Source organism: Neopsephotus bourkii, unplaced genomic scaffold (genome assembly GCF_033783945.1).
Source record: "Neopsephotus bourkii isolate Nb327-2 ecotype Australia unplaced genomic scaffold, CSIRO-AGI_Nbou_v1 NB_845, whole genome shotgun sequence".
NCBI classification, from domain to species: domain Eukaryota; kingdom Metazoa; phylum Chordata; class Aves; order Psittaciformes; family Psittacidae; genus Neopsephotus; species Neopsephotus bourkii.
Genome location: NW_026901341.1, coordinates 2850364 through 2869444, shown reverse-complemented (window position 1 = coordinate 2869444; position 19081 = coordinate 2850364). Strand labels below are relative to the sequence as shown.

At 37.7% G+C, this 19081-nt stretch overlaps 1 protein-coding gene and 1 long non-coding RNA gene across 2 annotated transcripts in view; both read left to right on the top strand.

Annotated features, from left to right (window-relative positions):
* The window catches only part of PPP3R1 (protein phosphatase 3 regulatory subunit B, alpha), a 42906-nt gene that overhangs the window by 13763 nt on the left and 10062 nt on the right, over positions 1-19081 (top strand). Inside the window, exon 2 of the mRNA XM_061356247.1 lies at positions 11411-11450. Within this exon, the coding sequence (XP_061212231.1) occupies positions 11411-11450 (40 nt within the window). The remainder of the gene's footprint in view (positions 1-11410; positions 11451-19081) is intronic.
* LOC133213769 (uncharacterized) lies at positions 8824-10497 on the top strand. Its single transcript, XR_009725886.1, has 3 exons — positions 8824-9136; positions 9241-9265; positions 9666-10497. It is a non-coding gene; the product is annotated as an uncharacterized LOC133213769 (long non-coding RNA).

The window sequence follows — 19081 nt, the reverse complement described above, 5'->3', positions numbered from 1 at the left end:
CCCCATTAAGTGTAAGTTGGTGTAATTTCTTTGTTATGAAGATGTTGACCCTTAGCTCTGATAATCCCATGGCGCCTTAGTCACTGGGTATAATCAGTCACGTGCTTTCTCTCATACTCTTTGTTATAAGCTTTTGTATTACATTCTTAAAAACAAAATTGCCACCTTTGAAATGCTGTCTAGAACTCTTACAACTCTGCTTTCATTATTTATGAGGATTTATGGTTGGGATTTTTTTATATATATATAATTTTTCATTGATATGTCTGTTGCCTTGCAGTCTTTGTATCTTCTAACTTGTGTTATACTTGGACTCCAGATTTTTTGGTTGGACAGCATAGTTTTGTTTTCATTTTCACTAGTGTGATCTTTGTGTAACAACACAGTCATGGGGTGGATTGATTGGGAAACTTCATTGTAATTATCTTTAAAGTTGAGAAAGAAGGCTGCTGTGGTCTTTGTTTTAGCTAAGGGAATTGAATAAACTTCAGTGAAGAGTCTTCTGTAGTAAACCTAGGGAGAGGTTTTGAAGGTGAAACCAATATGTCAACATAAGTGGAACAAGTAAATTGGTATCTTGCAGACTTTTTCGTGACTCCTCCATAAGCAGTGGAGGACCAACTTGTCATGTGAACTCCTAATTGCGTCAGAGCATACTCTGATTTAGTGATGGCAGAACTTTATTGTTCCCCTACTAAAGGTTGAGTTGCTCCAGAATCTTTCTGGGAAACTCCTTTCCTTGGCTTTTGGAGAGTTCATTATTCATTTATACACTTAAAATTACAGGCTTCTGAGAATTTTCAAAAGTGATGCAAGCTTTAGAAATGCCAGCTCTGTAGTGATTGCATAAGTAGATTGGGTTGTTGCCTCTAAAGAGCAGTAGCTGGGAACTGCCAAAAGTGAAATTGTCTAATACCACAGAGGGAATTGTATGTTAGCTCATAATGTTAATGCTTTTGTTCCTGTGACTGTTTTTCTCTCAAGTTGTATTTACAGATTGCAGTGCTTACGCAAGGTTTTGCTGTGAGAGTTCTGAGCAGTTTTGTCATGAGAGCTTATGATTTCTTGTACATATGAGGTTTTGCTTTTCTCCTCCATATAACAAAATTGGTTAGTTTTCTATAGATGTGGCAGTCTTTTTTTCTGCCTCACCTTCTTTTAAAAACTGCAGTATGTTTGGTTTTAGTACTGTCAGTTATCTACATTGCATATTGCAAGCTGAGGAAGATCATAGAAGAGAACTTTATTCACACATTAGAGATGCAACAATTGAATTATGCAAAGTTTAAAGCAATTCAGTTATCCTTTAGATTTTTACGATGTGTACATCAAACTTGTTGAAAGGTGATTTGTGCACACAGACTCATACCTAGTGAATGATATTACCAGTATATGCTCTGATTTGATAACTTCTTTTCTCCTCCAAATTCAGGACTAGGACTTTGGAGTAAAGCTACTTTCCATCTTTGATCCTGCTTTCATCTTACGCAGTCTTACAAACTTTTTCTGTGGTTTTTCTACTTGGTCCTTTTGCCTCATTCTGTTTTGGGGGCGCAATTTTTCTTGGAGGCACCATTTATCTGCAGCTAAGTAAATAATGTTGTATGTCTGTATGTGTAGGTACACGATTAAAACAAGCACTTCATTGTACCATTAAGTTCATGTAAGTTTAGATTTTTGCTAGAAGCTCTGCAATTGTACTTGAGTTCAGATAGGAAATGCTGTGGCATTTATGTATATGAATAGAAATCATCCCTGCTATAACTGAACACTTCATGGATTGCTTTTCAGCCCTAAACACTTCAAATTGAAAACATGAAAATTTTAAAAGACTTTATTGCATTTCAATAGATGCACTTTTTATTTCTAGGTTTCTTTTAATATTAATAAAGCCAAAGTTGTATTAAAGGCTGAATCCTCCTACAGTTACACTTTTGATTCCTTTAGTTTTCCTGCTTAGTAGAAGCTTTGGCAACAGTAGCTATCTCTAATTCTGGGTTTGCTTCTTGGTTTAGGGCTTCCCTGTGATATCCTAGAATAGCTACTGTGATGGCCTTAAGCCATTAATATCTCATATTGGAGGAGACCTGTGGACAGTGGAGCATTTAAATAAAGCATAGCAGAAGTGACTGGCCAACTGCCAGCTAGAGGACAAGTGGCTTCCCTTAAAATGACTGACAGAGCTTGAGCAGGCTGGATTAGATGGTGACTAAGGAATAAATTGCAGGCTTTCCCTAAGGCTTTGTATGGTCTTTCTTGCCTCCTGCATCCTGAGGGGGGAACCTGATGTACACCCAAGAGGGAAGCATATTCTACAGAATCGTAACTTCTTTTGTTATGAACAAATTGAATAAATGTATCCAAAATAAGGGTTTTGTGGTAAGTCTTTTTCCCTTTTTTTATATGTGGCAAAGGGAATTATAACACTTCGTGTACTTGCAAAGAACAACAGTGCCAGAATGCTGTAACAGCTTTAAACTGACTTGATCTCTACTGTAATCCCAAATCCAGCAATCCCCTTTGCCTTGGTTCATTATCTCTGATGTCTGCAATGTAAATGCCATGTTGAAGAATTAGGTATTAATCTTTCTTTGGGTTACTTCAGTACTGAAGGTCACAGAGTGTTTTCTTGAGAGGCAGCATTAACAAATCTAGGCTGCTTTGGGGGTAACACATTTACAACTTGAAATCTCCTTCCAAAGGTAAGTTAAAATAAGATGTGGGGGAATTTTTTATTTTTTTATTTTTTTTTTCAGCAGTGCCCTTTTTTGACTATGAATACTTGTAGCTTTCCTTGATGTTTACTGTTGATTAGCATTGAGGTGAGGAATGAGAATATTCACAGCAGCTGTAAGACCTGTCCCTTATACCTTTGTAGTTTCACCTTTGAGTTAAGATCACACATCAAAAGTGAACACTGACACAAGTTCAGTGGTTTATCAGAATTCTAGTAGACCTTCTAAGAAGTGTAACTGAAAGCGTTAGACCAAAATTTACCATAGCTTCAAGGGCTGATGATTACACTCAGCAGCAGGTACAGAGGAGGGAACAGTTTATGCTGCAGTCAGGGAAGGGAGGCCGTAACCAAAGAGGAAGGTGGAATAGAAGAGTATGTTGGCAGGCTTATGTCACTAGTCTTAAACAGCTAGCTTGAATTGTAACAGAGATGCTGAAGAGTTACACACGTATCATGCTAGATAGTTGTATCCTCTTGAAAATTGTGGCTGCCAGAAAGTAAAAGGAAACCTTTTATTTTCCTCGAAGGAAACCATAAATCGGTTGGACAACAATGTGTTAACTAAATATAATTATTTTTTTTTATCCTAAATGAAACCTGTTAATTGTCGCTAGATCTTTTATTTTTTAATAGAAAATATTATTAGACCTTCTAAAGCATTTGACATTTCTGTAACTACATTAGCTGGGCCTTTAAAACATGCTTCTCAGTTTCTTCAACTCTTGTAGCATCAACATTTGGATAATGTTTGTGTATGTGAATAGAAGATAGATGAAAACATATTAGCAATCTCTTGGTAAATTTAGAGTTGTAAAATAACATACATCTTTCCATATGGGTGCAAGTATTAGATGATAGCAGTTTCTGGTTTTTCCTCTGTGTGTTGGACAAGTTTGGCTTAGTGTCTTCAGCTTGAGAAGCCTCAAGTATTGTGTCATAGCTGAGTCAGAGAAATTAAAAATCATTAGAGAAATTCCTAAATAAATCGAACTCTTGAACTAGAATAAATAGCCTTCCTGCAAGGCTTCCCCCCCCAGTCATAGTTGGCAAAGTGATTGTGTCCCCAAACTACTTGGAATAACTTTAAAAGCAAGTTCAAGTGTGGTTTGTGTGGGTTTTTTTTTTTTGTTTTTTTTTTATATATATATGTGGGGTGCATCTTAAAATTTGGTGCATGTTGAATCCAGTCCTTATCTCTGCATACACCGAGAACTCTTAACAGGTCATAGGAAGCACTAACTAAATACCAAGACTTAAGGTCAATACAGAAATTTCATAGTTTACTTCTGCAGATGGATCTTGTGTTCAGAAGTGCAGGAGGAAGTAACTATAATGTGTTGCTGTAATATTCACCTGTTTTCTGGTTGAGTAAAGAATTAAAGAAACATAATTAATACTCTTCCATAAAAGTACTGTAATTTTTTTGATAAGGCACCATTGCAAGACTTCTTTGGTAAAGACCATGTTCTGTGTTTCTTCCATGACCCATGCAATTCTGTAAAATCAGTACATGAAGCCATTGAAGTTTGGTTAATAATAAAAATTACTGATTTTAATGGGAAGCTTTACTCAGTAAAGAGCAGGAGAGCACAACTCTGAATGAACTAGCTGAATGCCAGACTCTTTTACAAGTCACATTTGTGCTCTGTGCTACTTAAATGGTACCATTACTGCTGCTTCTGTTTTTCTTCCTTGCCTTTTGCCATGTAATCCCTTGCTTTTCTGGATAACTTGCAAAAATTCCTTCCTTGCTTGTAACCTGTTTAATTCCTTCTGTTGAATACGTGGACAACTGAATATTCACTCCAAAGGATAACAAGGTGCCCAGATTTGACGCTCCAAATGCCAGAAGTTGTAATGAGATGGTTTCCAACTTTCAGATACTATATTGGACTTGTGGACAGACAAGGTGATAGCTGTGAAATATGCAATGGGACTCTTGCATGGATTTGGTTACAAGAAGGAGTGGGGCATAAGCAGAGTTGAAGCTGTGAAAATTGTAATTGTTGGAGGTTCAGTAAACTCTTGTCTTGGTTGGGTTTGGCTTTCAAGTCTTGCACCTTAAACTGCTCTCATACAATCTTAGCTTCAGGATTAGAGGGACAAGGAATTAGGCTGCCCCTTGGAAGAGTGTGTGGGTTTGTTGATGGCTTGAGAAAATAACTTAAGATTGGGAAATATAGTACAGCATATTGCTAGAAGATACTTAATTTTGAAACTTACTGAATGTGAGGTGGGTATCAGGCATTTTTATGTATTTCTTTAATTCCTAGAACCTAGGTTGACAATATGGAGTCAGCAGTGAAACCGTCACTGCTCTGAAGTTGCTTGAACTTCTACATGCCTTCTAATTTAATGCTCTTGAATTTTTTGGCTTTACTTAATTCTTTTGTATCAATATCTGATTCAACATTAGTATGATTATAAGAACCTCAGGTAGATTTATTCTGTTAGTATTTGAGTAGAAGCATCATGCCTAAAAGAGCTGCTAATTCCGAGGAGATAATTTGTGGGAGTTGCACTCTATGCCTGGAATACTCTTAGGTAAATCGAGCACTTAGTAGTTGCTGTGCATGAAACAGCAAGACACCAAGCTTGTGATGGTTTGTTTGGGTTTTTTTTTGGTGGGTTTTTTTGTAATTTGTAGATGTTAAATTTTGGGGCTTGGCTGTTAGTCTGCACTATTACCAGTTTGTATTTTAAGTCCAGTCTCAGTTTTGGGTAGCTGTGTTGTGATATCCCAGTTGTAAGTAGATGATTTATTATTTTTTTTCCAGTGACTGCAATGAAAAACCTAAAAGGTGACTTAATTACTCTGAGTCAAACACAAATGCCAAATTCCCTGATACTGTCTATAACATCTCCTTTACAAGTCTCCTTCTGTAGTGCACAGATGAGGTATTCCTGTTAATAAATGTATTGGAAGATAATTGGTAACATGTTTTCCTTGATTTCCATGCTTCTCTCAGGCTAAGACACAGCTTCTCTGTATTGAGTAATTTGTTTGAGGGTGTTACAGTGGTGGTTTTGTTGTTGTTTGGTTTGCCTTCCCCCCCTTGTTTCTTAATGTGGTAGATGAAGGTGTTTCTCTTGCTGCTTTTTTCCACTCAGACTTGGTTCTTGTCTTGTTTTAAGCCATGTTTCGTGTGTTGCCTACAGAGACTATGGGCACATCTTTCATCTGTGCTCTGGTAAACTCCTTTTAGGCTTTAATTGCTCCAGTAAGCCACATATGAAATGTACAGATTACAGTAGGTGAGATCTTGCATGTTTCTGTGACCAACATCTGATTCAGAAATTGAAATATTGAAGTGACTTACAGCTTCCTGAGCATCATCTGATATTGATTTTAATACATACTTAAAGCACTGTGGATGTACCTGTGGTATGTTCTATTAATGCAAAAGTTTTTAGATCCTTGATAACAAATACCATCCTTTTTAGTTTGCCAACTTGTCTGGTGTTTGAAGAGCATGGTGCTGACCCATGACAGTCATAGCTTTAGTAACTTGTTAAACAGCAGTCACTGTCACCAAACCCAAACTTCTCTTCACCAAGCTGGCAGTTCTTCATTGTTAAAGCTGTATGAAAATGGCAAAGCATGGAAAATGAGCTCAAAGGAGGATGAGGAGGAGGAAGAATTCTCTCCAACAGGTAATTTCCATAAGTCCTTGTTATGGAGAAGAATGCGAAAAGATAGAGAAGCGTTTTTGTCTGTGGAAGAGGAATAAAGGTCTTTTGAGTAGATTCTTGTTAAATCCTGACTGCCACCATCTGCCATCTTTTTTTCTTACCACTCCCATTCCTTTCTAGTTGTAGTAGTGGATGATGCAAAATACTATTTTGTCTAACTTGAGAACTGAAGTTGATTATCTTGATGATCCCTAGTTCTTCCCCCCCAGCTGACATGGTTTGGTTAACTGTTTCACTTGCACACTGTAATTTCTTTCTTGTGATAACAAAGATAATAGTGTGGAAGGTTCAGGAGCAAATGTAGGAAGCACAACATATAAAGTCTTGACAACACCCCGTGAGGTGTGCATGCACAAAAACACGAATGCAGAAACATTAGTAATCATAGAATCATAGAATGATTCGGTTTGGAAGGGACCGTAAAGCTCATCCAGTTCCAATCCCTCTGCCATAAGCAGGGGGGTAGCTTCCACTAGACCAGGGTGCTCCAAGCCCCATCCAGCCTGGCCTTGAACATTGACAGGGATGGGGCAGCCACAGCTTCTCTGGGCAACCCGTGCCAGTGCCTCACCACCCTCATAGTGAAGACTTCCTTTCTAACATTTAATCTAAATTTACCCTCTATTATCTTAAAGCCATTTTGTTTCTTTGTGAAGCTTTGGTGCATAGGTCTAACAGCCATCGGTGTAACAGCCAACTGCACTGCCACGGCAGTTTGCATGTTTAAGACCATTTACAACAAGGATGAGCTTATTATGCTTTTTTGTATGTTGCTTCAGAAATAGTATAACTCTGACAACTACTCATGCACATGTACTAAACAGATCTTAGGAGACCATTCTTGCCACTTGTCCCAGTAATTCATTGTCTTGCTATAAAAACAAAAGGTTTGAAACAGTGTAACTTGTTCATTTTATTTGTAGTCCCTCACACACCCCCTTTTGAGGGCTGCATTAGAGATGAATCCTAAGATGACATTGTGGCTTGCTGGCCTTTCAGCGCAGTTTCTGCTTTTATAGAAGCAGAAAACGAACTGAAGGCTGATACTGTAATTTAAATCTCAGCTATTTACAAAAAGCTGTAGATCATGCAGAAAGATAGCATGCAAACAAACTGATTTAGGAGGTGTATTCTACTAATGTGTGCTGAAGAACTGTTTTGCATTCTGATGTCTTATTGTGTACAAGTGTTTTTTAAAACAATTTCAACTAAGAATTTGGATTCTGTTCCTAATTTTGCTAATTGTGGATTTCCTTTTTTATTTTCTATCCACAGCTCTTCATGTCTTTCACTAAGAGGAAACTTGTCAAGATAATTGCACTTAACTATCCTACCTTGGAGGAGCATGTGCAAAACTGATTTTTAAGAGATTAGTATTTGAAGTAACTACCAAAGAAAGCTAAATCAAGAAACACATTTTTATGGGTAATTTACAGAAGAAATACAAACTTAACTCCAGTAAGAGTTTATTCTTACTGGCTTATCCAATCCTATCAGTAAAAAGGCACAGCTGCTGAAAGGAGAAAAAGAGGATAATGGGAGAATAAAATTGAAAAGAACAGTTTTTCTTAAAGGAGTAAACTACATGTTACACAAACTGAAATACTTCAGTGACATGTTTCAACTTCTCTCTAGTAAACTGGTACTTCTGCAGTATTCAGTGTTTGGTCAGCATTCTATTGGTAGACTCTGGACTGTTCCTTCATCTGTAATTGTTTCTGTGTATACATAATGATTTTGCTGCTGTTTAACCAGGAATAACTTGAAGGGATCTAGCAGCATTCAGGAAAATGTCAAGACTTATAAAATAATAAGGCTATTCAAAGTATTTGTAGTATTCCAGCCGCTTGTTCTAATTGTGTAACTCAAGAGAAGCTACTGCCACTCCAGCAATGTGATAGTATTGCTGTCTAGATGCAGCTGAGGAAAACATGGTTTATACCAGGCTTAGGTGCCAAATAAATCTGCTGTTGAGTGTTGATGCTGTAAAAGCTATGTTTCTTCAACAAACCGTGTGTCAGTCATTTTTAAATGTGCTAATATACTCTATATGAAAAGATAGTCTTCATGGTGAGGTGTTCTAAATATAGATCTGTCAGGAAATACTAATGTTATAATCATTTTTTAAGGTTGGCAATCTTGAGTTGTATTAGAACCTTGTTACTCTACAGTCATTTGTATAAGTTGAGTTCCCTGCATCAGAGGTGAAATGATGTGCTGTTGGAGATTTTACAGTGACTTTTGTCTGTATAAATTAATATAGTTTTAAAACTATAAATAAATACATCTGTGAAGTGTTACTTTGCTGAAGTACTACTTACTTGTTCTCAAACAGCAAGAAAATAACTTGACCTATTTAGCAGTTGGGCTTCAGGCTTATATTTTATTTGCATTTCACAGAGCATGTACATGTACTGGTTGTACTTGGGAACAAACAAGTGACATTTTTGTATTGCTGTTCAGAACATGATGAAAAATGCCTGCCCCCTTAGACCCAAATCATTAATCTTCATCTTTGAGGATCAGGTCTTTGGTATAGAGGAGCACCTTTGTGTTTGTCCAGGTCACAGCTGTGCAAACAGGAATCTTGGCATGAGTAGCTTCGACATTTATTTATACAAAAGGAAGAAAAAAAGAGGTTAAAGTCTTTAAAACATAGACTTTTGGATTCTCCTGTGAAGATGACCACTTGGCACATCATAGCAGGTAACTACTTTTTAAAATACCTTATTTGAATACTATGTAACAAATACTGAATAATTGTGTGGTTTTTTTATTTTCACTTACTAGATTTTTCTGTGTTTTTGTAGGTATCCAAGTTCCAGTCCTGGATAGGTAAGTATTCTTAACACTTTTTAGCACTAATGTACACAGAAAAATTAAGCTGAGGTTTATTCACTTTTCCTTTGTTCTCCATATATTTTTGATACTTCCTTTAGATAATTTGATTATGGCATGTAGATGCATAGTAAGACTCCTTATGAACATTACACTTACTTTGTGAACAGAAAAAAGTTATTTCTGTTTTAATTTTTCATGCTCAGTTTTCAGAAGCATTTTATGCTTCTAGGCAGATTGCTTCTAGCAGCTTTTACTAGAAATTAAATGTCAGCCGACACTTGAACAAGGATGCAAGTGCCCTGAGCAGTCTTCTAATGTAGTAACGATTGTATATTTTTGTGTGCATGTGCATAAGTGCACTGGTTTTAATTCAACTTTCTTCTTTAATTTGCAGCTTTCCAGTCTGGTGTTTTTCTTGCCTCTTCATGACCTCGTGTCTTGAGCAGCCTAGCTGGATCCCCTGGTTCCTGTTTCTTCTTGTTTCAAAATTCTGCTTTCACCTGTTTTATACCCCCTACCCTTTTATATTCATATACATACATCAGGCTTTTACTACCTGTTCTGGTCTTCACTGGTTTTTCTAAGACTTTGGGTTCCATCCAATATTTTCCACATGGCACTGTTGTCTTAGATTCCGTGCCATAGTGGAATGAGTTTCTCTTGTAAATATCTCAGTTATGCTTCGGAGATTTCAGGAACCTGATGGTCCTCCTCTGCATTTTTATTCTGCTACTTTGTCTTGCTGTAAGTAGACACTGGAGAAGTGAAGGCTGTATCTTCTCCTGCTCCTCTTACAAAGCACATGTATAAACTTTTTTAAAGAAGCAAGAGTGCTTATGGGGAATAAGTGAAGTGAATGTGTTCTGGAGGTAAAAAAAGCAAACAGTCCCCCCCATCAACACATCTCTCGGACATGTTTAGATTCATGAGATGTTCTGCTCCTTCCTGTCCTTATTAGGAAATGCAGACGCATGCTTCCAGGCTAAATGTAGTTCCTCCTTTTTTTTTTTTTTTTTTTTAATTCCCCCCTTCTGTCAAATAATTTCTGTATTTTTGTTCAATTTTGTATCATTTTTGAGAAGTCTTCCTGTGCAAGTGCTCACCTATGGAATCCCTTGCGCTCCACATTGCAAGAGAATCACTGCTGGATAGAATGTGTCTTAGACTCATCTTAAATATGTTTTGCTTTCTTGTATAAAACACTCCCTTAAAAATAATCTTTTGAAGATGTTTGGTTATAAATCTCTTCAGTTACCTGTTCACTTCTTTGCTGACTGATTATGAAAAAACATTAAGCATGTGTGTACCGTGTTCTTCTCCCGTTCAAAGTGAGGCATTTGCGGAAAAAGACCACCTTTTAATTTTAGTGTCGTTTGGTGTTTGTGTTGCAGTAGTTGCAGATTTCAGGATATGTGAATTCAAAGTGACTGTACCCTCAAAGTTTGAACTTTTCTTCCTATGACTGTGTTGTAGTGCAGCAAGGATTTAAAATCTTAGTTTAACTTCCCATTCAGCTACAAAACAGGAACATACTAACATAGTGTATTGCAAAAATATTTAAATGTAAAGCTGGTATGTCTGAATTTCTGCTCATGTAAACCGCTTTTTTGCATCATTCTTCCTTTGTGAATCCTTTTGGGGGGGAGTGGGCAGGTGGCTGAGAGGAGAAAATATGCTAGTTTTCTTATCCTTACTGAGTAACATTTGTCATCATGATTCATAAGGACGTGACTGTTTCTGCAAATCAAATAAAATGGTAAAGCACATTATGCGAAGTTTTGAAATTAAATATTATTCTGACATGAAAAGTAGCGCTTGCACAACATACAAGCTTGTGAGTTTGGGTTTTGGAGTGAAGCATATGGGATTGGAGTTCTTACTGTGTGGACTGCTGATACTTTCATGGGAAATTTCGTCAGAGGAGACCTCTCAATGGTTTTACATTTCTTTGTATGTTTTGGTAACATAGACCTATCCACATAAAACACTGTCCATGGTTGTTGGATTTAAAATACACATACACGTTTAAATAACCATGTAACTTGTATTGCTTGAGATCTTTACAGTACTGAAACTTAAAATAGTTCCTCTAAGCTAATTCAGGAATAACAGCAACTTTGTTCTTTTTTTGTGTTTCAGGGAAATGAGGCAAGCTACCCCTTGGAAATGTGCTCGCACTGTAAGTGTAATTGCTACTTCATATTCTTAGGTTAATCTTATTTGGAGATAGATATGTACAGCTTTCATGTATCAGTTTCCTGCTTGAAATGTTACTCAGTTTATATACTAACCAAAAGAGTAAAATTAAAAGGTGAAATACTATCTCTAGAAATAATACAGCTTTTGCTGTTGGTTTGTAAAATAAAAAAACAGGCCATCTTAAAAAAAAAGAAGAATATAATGATAGTTTTAGTGTCTGATCATGGAACAATGAAGTGTTACAACTAGTAGCAGAACTGGTGGGGCTTCTCCACCAGCCCCAGTTCCGCAGAGATGTGGAACAGCAGTTGGTGGCGTGGTATGTGCTGTGTTAGGAGTGAACTGTATTGCCTGAGCTGTCTTTGCACCCTCAGAGGAAAGAGATGGAGGCTAAAGGAGCATTTCTTTCCCTGTGTGTGCTTGCAGCCAGGCATTTAGGTGAGAAGTCTCTTGGTGTTACTTGCTTTTGGCCATGTGAGTCTAAACTTCATTGCTCTGTCTCGTGGGGTTATTCTGCCCTGTAAAAATAACAAGCGTATTGCTTGCTTAAAGCTGCCCAAAGAAAGGGCTGTCTTGTGAAATGTCCCTGTGGTGTTATGCTGAGTGTGCTTATTTTTTACTGCTTTTTTTCCTTGGATGTTTTTCTTTAGCACTAAATAGTGTAGACCTGTATATGTATGTATGAACTACCTGATAAGATCCCTCATTTTTGGTGAATCAGATCTTGTTTATAAACAGGATAATAAATTCTTCAAGATCAGGGCTGTTTGCTGAATTACTTTCACAACATTAATCATAATTGAACTCCAGCTCTCAGAAGTCAAATGGTAATAGAAAATAAATAATCATGGAGGAATCTTTTTCTAAATATGCTTTTCAGGGAAATGAGGCTTTAGTAATTTGCAAGTTTCCTCTGCCAATACACATGTCCACATGAATTATAATTTTGAGTCATCAGTTTGAAAACACTTGAGAATCTTACCCACAGCACTGCATTGCTGTGTTATGCTCTCAGTGTATATTTTGATAAATATGGATATGTGGGTGGAAGTTGTGTATTTGATGAAGATTTTGGTAGTCTTTTCCAGAACTTCTGAAGATTGTATTTTTTTACCTAGATACATCTCTGCCAGAGTTGTAAGCAGTGTGCTGCCATCCTTAACTTCTGGTTCTAGGAAAAGCTATTGTCATTAGTACGAACTGCCAACCTAAAGTTTTATTAACTGAGCTTATTTGCCCCCTGTTACTGCAGAGGAAGAGGAGATTTCATCATCACTTTCTGTTGTTAAACTGTATGTAGAGGATATTGTGTAAATCTGAGATTTCACACGATTAAAGCTTTTTCTGCTTCGGTGGCCCTTCTCACAGAAAGTGAGCTGCTGCTTTGAGCAACCCAACTGCATACACTAGGGAAGGTGTAGTTGTCACAGGCATTTCCTTAGCTTGATTGTGCCTTATCACTGCAATGTGTGACCAGCAAGTCAAAGAAGGTGCTCCTGCCCCTCTGCTCTGCTCTTGTGAGACCTCACTTGGAGTACTGTGTGCAGTTCTGGTGTCCTCAACATAAAAAGGACATGGAACTGTTGGAACAAGTCCAGAGGAGGGCCACAAGGATGATCAGGGGACTGGAGCACCTCCTATATGAAGATAGGCTGAGAAAGTTGGGGCTGTTCAGCCTGGAGAAGGCTGTGTGGAGACCTCATAGCAGCCTTCCAGTATCTGAAGGGGGCCTATAGGGATGCTGGGGAGGAACTCTTCATTAGGGACTGTAGTAATAGGACAAGGGGTAATGGGTTCAAACTTAAACAGGGGAAGCTTAGATTGGATATAAGGAAGAAACTCTTTCCTGTAAGTGTGGCAAGCCACAGGAATGGGCTGCCCAGGGAAGTTGTGAATGCCCCATCCCTGGCAGTGTTAAAGGCCAGGTTGGACAGAGCCTTGGGTGAGATGGTTTAGTGTGAGGTTTCCCTGCCTATGGCAAGGGGGTTGGAACTAGATATCTTAAGGTCCTTTCCAACCCTGACTATTCTATGATCACACTGCTTAAAAGATTTTGCATGCCTGAAAAGCTTGAAAGAGCTTGTTTGTTTTGGGACAAGATGTGTACAGTAGCATGTCTCTAAGTCCACTCAGTATGTATTCACCTTGTTCTTCAAATATTAAATGTTTGTGCTGTTTCCAAGTACTTGTTATTGACAAGAAAAATGCTTTCCAGGGCAAGACCAATAAATGTTTTTTAAGATCATTTGATAGAGTTTGAATGGTTAGCCTTTTGGGAAGCTGTCAGTAATGTCTTTATGCTGTCAGCATGGTGGCATCAGTTTATAAGCTCTGCTTGATGGTGCAGTTGCTATTTTGGTATCTTGTTTTATAAGAATAATTTTGTTTTAAATTTGGCAGTTCCAGGAAGCAAATTCAGGATACTATGCGGAAGATGCACACTATTAAATAGTTCAGAATATTCTTTTTGCCTTTCATTTTAGAACGTTAGTTCTCTTCAGTGGGTGAATTAGGGTTGTTGGAGTCCTTAAACAGTATGGACTTGCTTCTCGGCTGTGCTGCGTCTAAGAAGTCACTGAAAATCTAATGCTGTTTTACCAGGTGGTAATTTGGTGTCAACCAAGCAATATCAAATTATCCGCGAGACAATTCTATCATAGCAAAGAACTGTGAAGAAAACTGTTTCATATTAAACAGTATTTTACAGTACAGTATCTTTTAATAGAAAACAGTTTATAGTGTAGTATTTGTTGTATAAGGAGTATTTTATAGTATTTCTGGTTTTAGGATAAGGAGACTAGTATCTCTTCTCTAACTTACGAAATTGTAATTGACACATCTGAAGTCATGAAAAAGATTAGACCAGCTGCATGTAAGCATATACAAGACAAGTGGTCGGGTGTGTTCTCAAGGGCGTCATCTTTTTGAAATCTGATCTCCAAGACTGAAATGGCTGTCTTGGCTGAGCTCTGAAACATCATATTACTGAATCAGAGCAGACTCTAGATAGAGGTGAGAGCTTTTGCTGAAGGTCTCTTTTATTTTGAGATCTCTGCAATCCATTTGTATGGAGGGGAGGGAAATAGTCATTTTATTTTTTAACCTGGAAACATTTAAAACCTATTTCAGAGCATGTTTTATTTACAGAAATCTTCTAATACCTTAGCAATAATCTTGTTTATAATGACCTCATATTTGGAAAATATGTGGAAACTCGAATATCTGCGACCGCACTTTGGTCTGGTTTTTGTTATTTATAATTTTCAGCCAATAAGCCAGTATTTTAAGACTATCTGAAAACCAGCCTATTAAATACAGGTTTAAAAGCTTAGGTAACTACTTAGATTTCAGGAGTGCTCAGCACCTCTGCCGAGAAATATCCAGCTCTTTGAAGGTTTGTATGCTTCACAGATACCTGTTAAAGTGTTGTACGTTCTGCAGCAATGGATGTACAGTGCTTCTGAATATATAAGCAGTTTTCCTGTTAAATATCACTGCAGTGGATTTCAGGGAGGTCTGTATTTTTCAGATCTTCTTTGTTTTGGGTTACCATATAAATGGAAAGATAACCATGTACCTTAACATTGTCTGGAAAATATGATTACATTTTTGACATTACTTTTATCAGTGTGTAGAGCACTTGCTGCACTCCAGAAGTTTGTTTTTAATGAGTTGCCACTTGAATGCTTTTTACAATATCATCTGAGCATCAGTTATGTAAATAACAGCTTGAAACAAACAATTATTTTAAAACATAGCATGGCAGGGGAGTTGGAACTAGATGACTTCAGGTCCTTTCCCACCGCAACTATTCTGTGATTCTATAATGGATCATCCTCTGCTGTTGTGTTGTGGGAAAGGAGCAGAGGATTCACTTGGAGGTGTCAATATACTAGTATCCAACTGGAAGGAAGTTTTGTGTACTAAAATGGGAGCTAGACAGAGCATTTGTGTGTAATTTCTTGGAAGCATGGAGCCCTTGCATTTAAACCTGATGCATGCAAATGAATGACAAAGCAGGTATTGTTTGCTGTAGAATTTTAATACTTGGATGGAAGAGGATCCATACTAAAAATATGGATAGTTCTTTAACAAAAGATCCATAATACTGGAACTGCTTAAACCCCCCCACCTTGTTGTATTAGTTACAAGGTGAATGAAATTAACAATGGATTATGAAATAAAGTGTGCTTTAAAACAGTGAATAATTTGATGTTTCTACAGGGCTACCAGCAAAGCCTTGTAAAGAAAGTTTGCAGGTGTTATTTCCAGCCAGTTACTAAATTTGTAAGCTCCGGCATCACTACCATCACTACTCCTGATTCTGGTGAAAAGCATAAGGAAGCACAGAGCTTAGTGTCAGCTGGTGGGCAAAGCACAGGGAAGGCTAACTTGAGTTTGAGGCTAGAAGAATGCCCACTGCAGCCAGAGTTGAAGGAAGCTCAGTCCACTGTGGTGAGTCACAGGCAAACTCTGCTTCAAATGATGTAAACAAAGCTTGAGCCGCCTTATTTTGCTCAAGGGATGTTAATGCCCTTTTTACACTGTTGTGAACTTGGAACCTCCTGGAGTAGAGCTTCCTTGTATTTCTTAGCATTTTCATCTCTATCCTGGTCTCCTGAGCTTGTCTTGTAAAATTCTTCCTGCCACTGCCACCGTCAGTCCTTCCAGCTCGGAAACCTTTACTGTATGTAAACTGTCTTGTGCCTGGTGTTTCCTATATAGCTTCAGGGTGTTTGTGTGGGCCTTAGGTTGTCCGTAAGGAGCCTTCAGAGAAGAAGTGTATTACTTTTGTTCAGGCTCTGAAAATGTTGTTCAGTACTCTGCTTTTCAGTGACATGTTAAGAAAGCCAGTCTGCTGCTAAGCACTGAGGAAAAAGTGCTCTTGTGAGAGTGGGCATATCGTCATTGATGAGGGCTGTTCTATATGCATATTCAGGGAGCAGATCTGAACAAAAATTAAATAGGATATTATTGAAATCTGCTGTTATACATAAATGTTGTTTTTATAAAAAAAACCCAACCCAACAAATAAAAACAAAACCCAAACAAAGCAAATGGAACAAGCCCCAAACCCCAGAAAACCTACATGGTTTTCAGGTAAGCTTATTCCAGGAAGAGAGTCAGTAGAAGTTATGGCTGTGATTCGAAGGAGGAAAGAATAGGCAAAACCAATGCAAATTGAAAGCTTATACTCAAATGCTTTCAGCCCTTATTCTTACTTTAAAGCTGTTTCACAACGATGAAGTTGTTACTGAAATACTGATTTATCTTTTCTAAGTGTGTAAGCTTGTTACGTTTCTGCTTGTAGAAAGGATTTTAAAGGTAGGCGAGGTGCTCGCAGTGTATTTAAGGAAAAAATAATGAAATTGTTCTGATAGGAAATTCTCATGCAGTCAGTTACGAAACACTGATCTGCAGATGTTGTTTTCATCCATATGTTAGTTATGAACGGAGGCTTTTATGCCCATGAACTGTTAAAGGAAATTTTCCTATTCCTGTAATTACTTTGCTTTTTCCTTATTTCCTCCTCCAAGTACTCTCCTCCAAAGCCTGTCCGCTGCCAGAAACAAAACACTGGACAAGATTTGATATTTGGTCAGCTTTTGGCAGAGATACTAAGTTTTTCTGCACTGTTCTTGACTTATTTTTTCCCCCCAAGAGTAGAACTTCTCTCAGATCACTAGTGCAGGCAAATGCTTTCTTGAATGTTTCAAGGTTTAAAATGAGAAATTCATAATCCCATTTCTAGTAGGAAATGCTGCTGCAGTTCTGTACCTGGACTGTGAATGGATTGACTCTATGAGGTATCATTGTATTTGTGTGTATGTGGAGAAAGAGAAATGAACATTTTCGAAGTATGAAGACTCTAATTTCATAATTCAGGCAGTTGTTGCTTTGTTGCCCTTCAGCAAAACACAAAAGAACATTCTTGAGAAATAGTCTTATGTGACTTTCCAACCTCTTCTCCTTGCCATCATCTGATTCTTGTTTTTATTATCCATAATCTTGGCCTCTTTCAGTACCATCTTTAACAGAAACAAATCAGCGCTTTAGCTTCTCTTAAGCATTGCTGGTTTGCAAATTTAACTATCTGACTAATTGCAAATGCCAGGCTGTTTGACCTGTGTTTCTTAAGCCCAGCAGATGATGGCAGAGTGTGTGTCTTCATTGTAACACCCATTTTAACACTGTGGTGGATCAGTTTCTGAATGCCCCAGTAAATTTTATTTTATTAAATTTTATTAAGTTTTATTAGATTTTCTTTTTTTTACTTAATTCATATTGGTAGCTCCCTGCTAGGGATAGGTCAGCTCGAGGTACAAAGTACCTTTCTGGCAAAAGTTTTTGTAGCACATCTTGCATGGAAGATTTTAGCTCTCTGCTTCAGCAGGCAAATGTGATGGCAAAGTTGATCTTGTCTGTCTTCTGTGCCAGCTGGAGTAATTTAAAGCTGTGGAGCAGTGTTTGACTGACTTACTTGTGTGGTAATTAGCTTCAGTTAATAGCAGGTGACAGAACTCTAGGTCTCACTTTCAGTCTTTGGTTATATATTTGTGAGGAAAAGTAAATGGGTTGGAACTAGATGATCTTAAGGTCCTTTCCAACCCTAACCTTTAGTTGCCAAACCAGGAGATGAACTGGAGTCATGAAACAAGACTTTGCTTAATGCTGCTTCTGAGAAGATGATGCTGGTAATGATGGTTGGTCTTTAGTCCTGGTGTTTTACATCCTGATTTGTAAAAATGGCATTGTTGTATTCTCATGTCATTCTCGGTTTTCTCAAGTGTAAGTTAGAAATGTTTCAGAGCTTGCAGTTCCTTAACTGTTTGTGTGGCAAGGGAGAAGAGATGCATCTGTGTTAATGCTGCTTTCATTTTTCTCCGTTCTGATTCTGTGAAATGGTAGAACTATAATGTATTTGAGGTTGCTTAGGTGGGTTAAATTGTTCCATTTTAGTCAGTGCTAATCTTAATATTGGAAGTGGGAGTTCACTGATCTGGTAGGAGGATGACAGTACATTATATACACTACAGATAATACTTTCCAATTGCTGTTTAGTTTTATTAAAGTGAATTTGTTTTTTAAATAAATAATTCGTGTACCTTTTATTGCTCTTGTTTTTCCCACTAGGAAATAGTTCTAATGACTGTCACTGGTCTTATTTCAGGGTTTCTCGGCATGAGTTCTAGGTGCAATTGCAGACTTCTGATTTCAAAATAGATCATTTGAGGGATTTGTGTTTACAAAATAATGGTGAGTTATGTGAAACATGTAGTCAGTCTTGATTTCTGAGTCCAGATAGGTAAGCAGGAGAGTTTTGGTTGGACCAGGACAGCGTGTTAACCATGACTAATAAAAGTCGAGGGAGACTGATGTGCTGGCTGGGCAAGTCCTTATATGCGTTATTGTAATATAGGTATAAATTATGTCTATTCAAACGTCCCTTTTACATTGGAAAATGCCTTTACATATGTCATGCGCTTAATTTTTTTGTGCTTTGTCAAATGTTGTGAGGACTGGGGGGGGGGGGTACACACATTAACTCCTGTGGGAGTTGCAACTCTGGAGTAGAGCTTCCAGTAGAAATGAGGTTCCCATGATCACAGC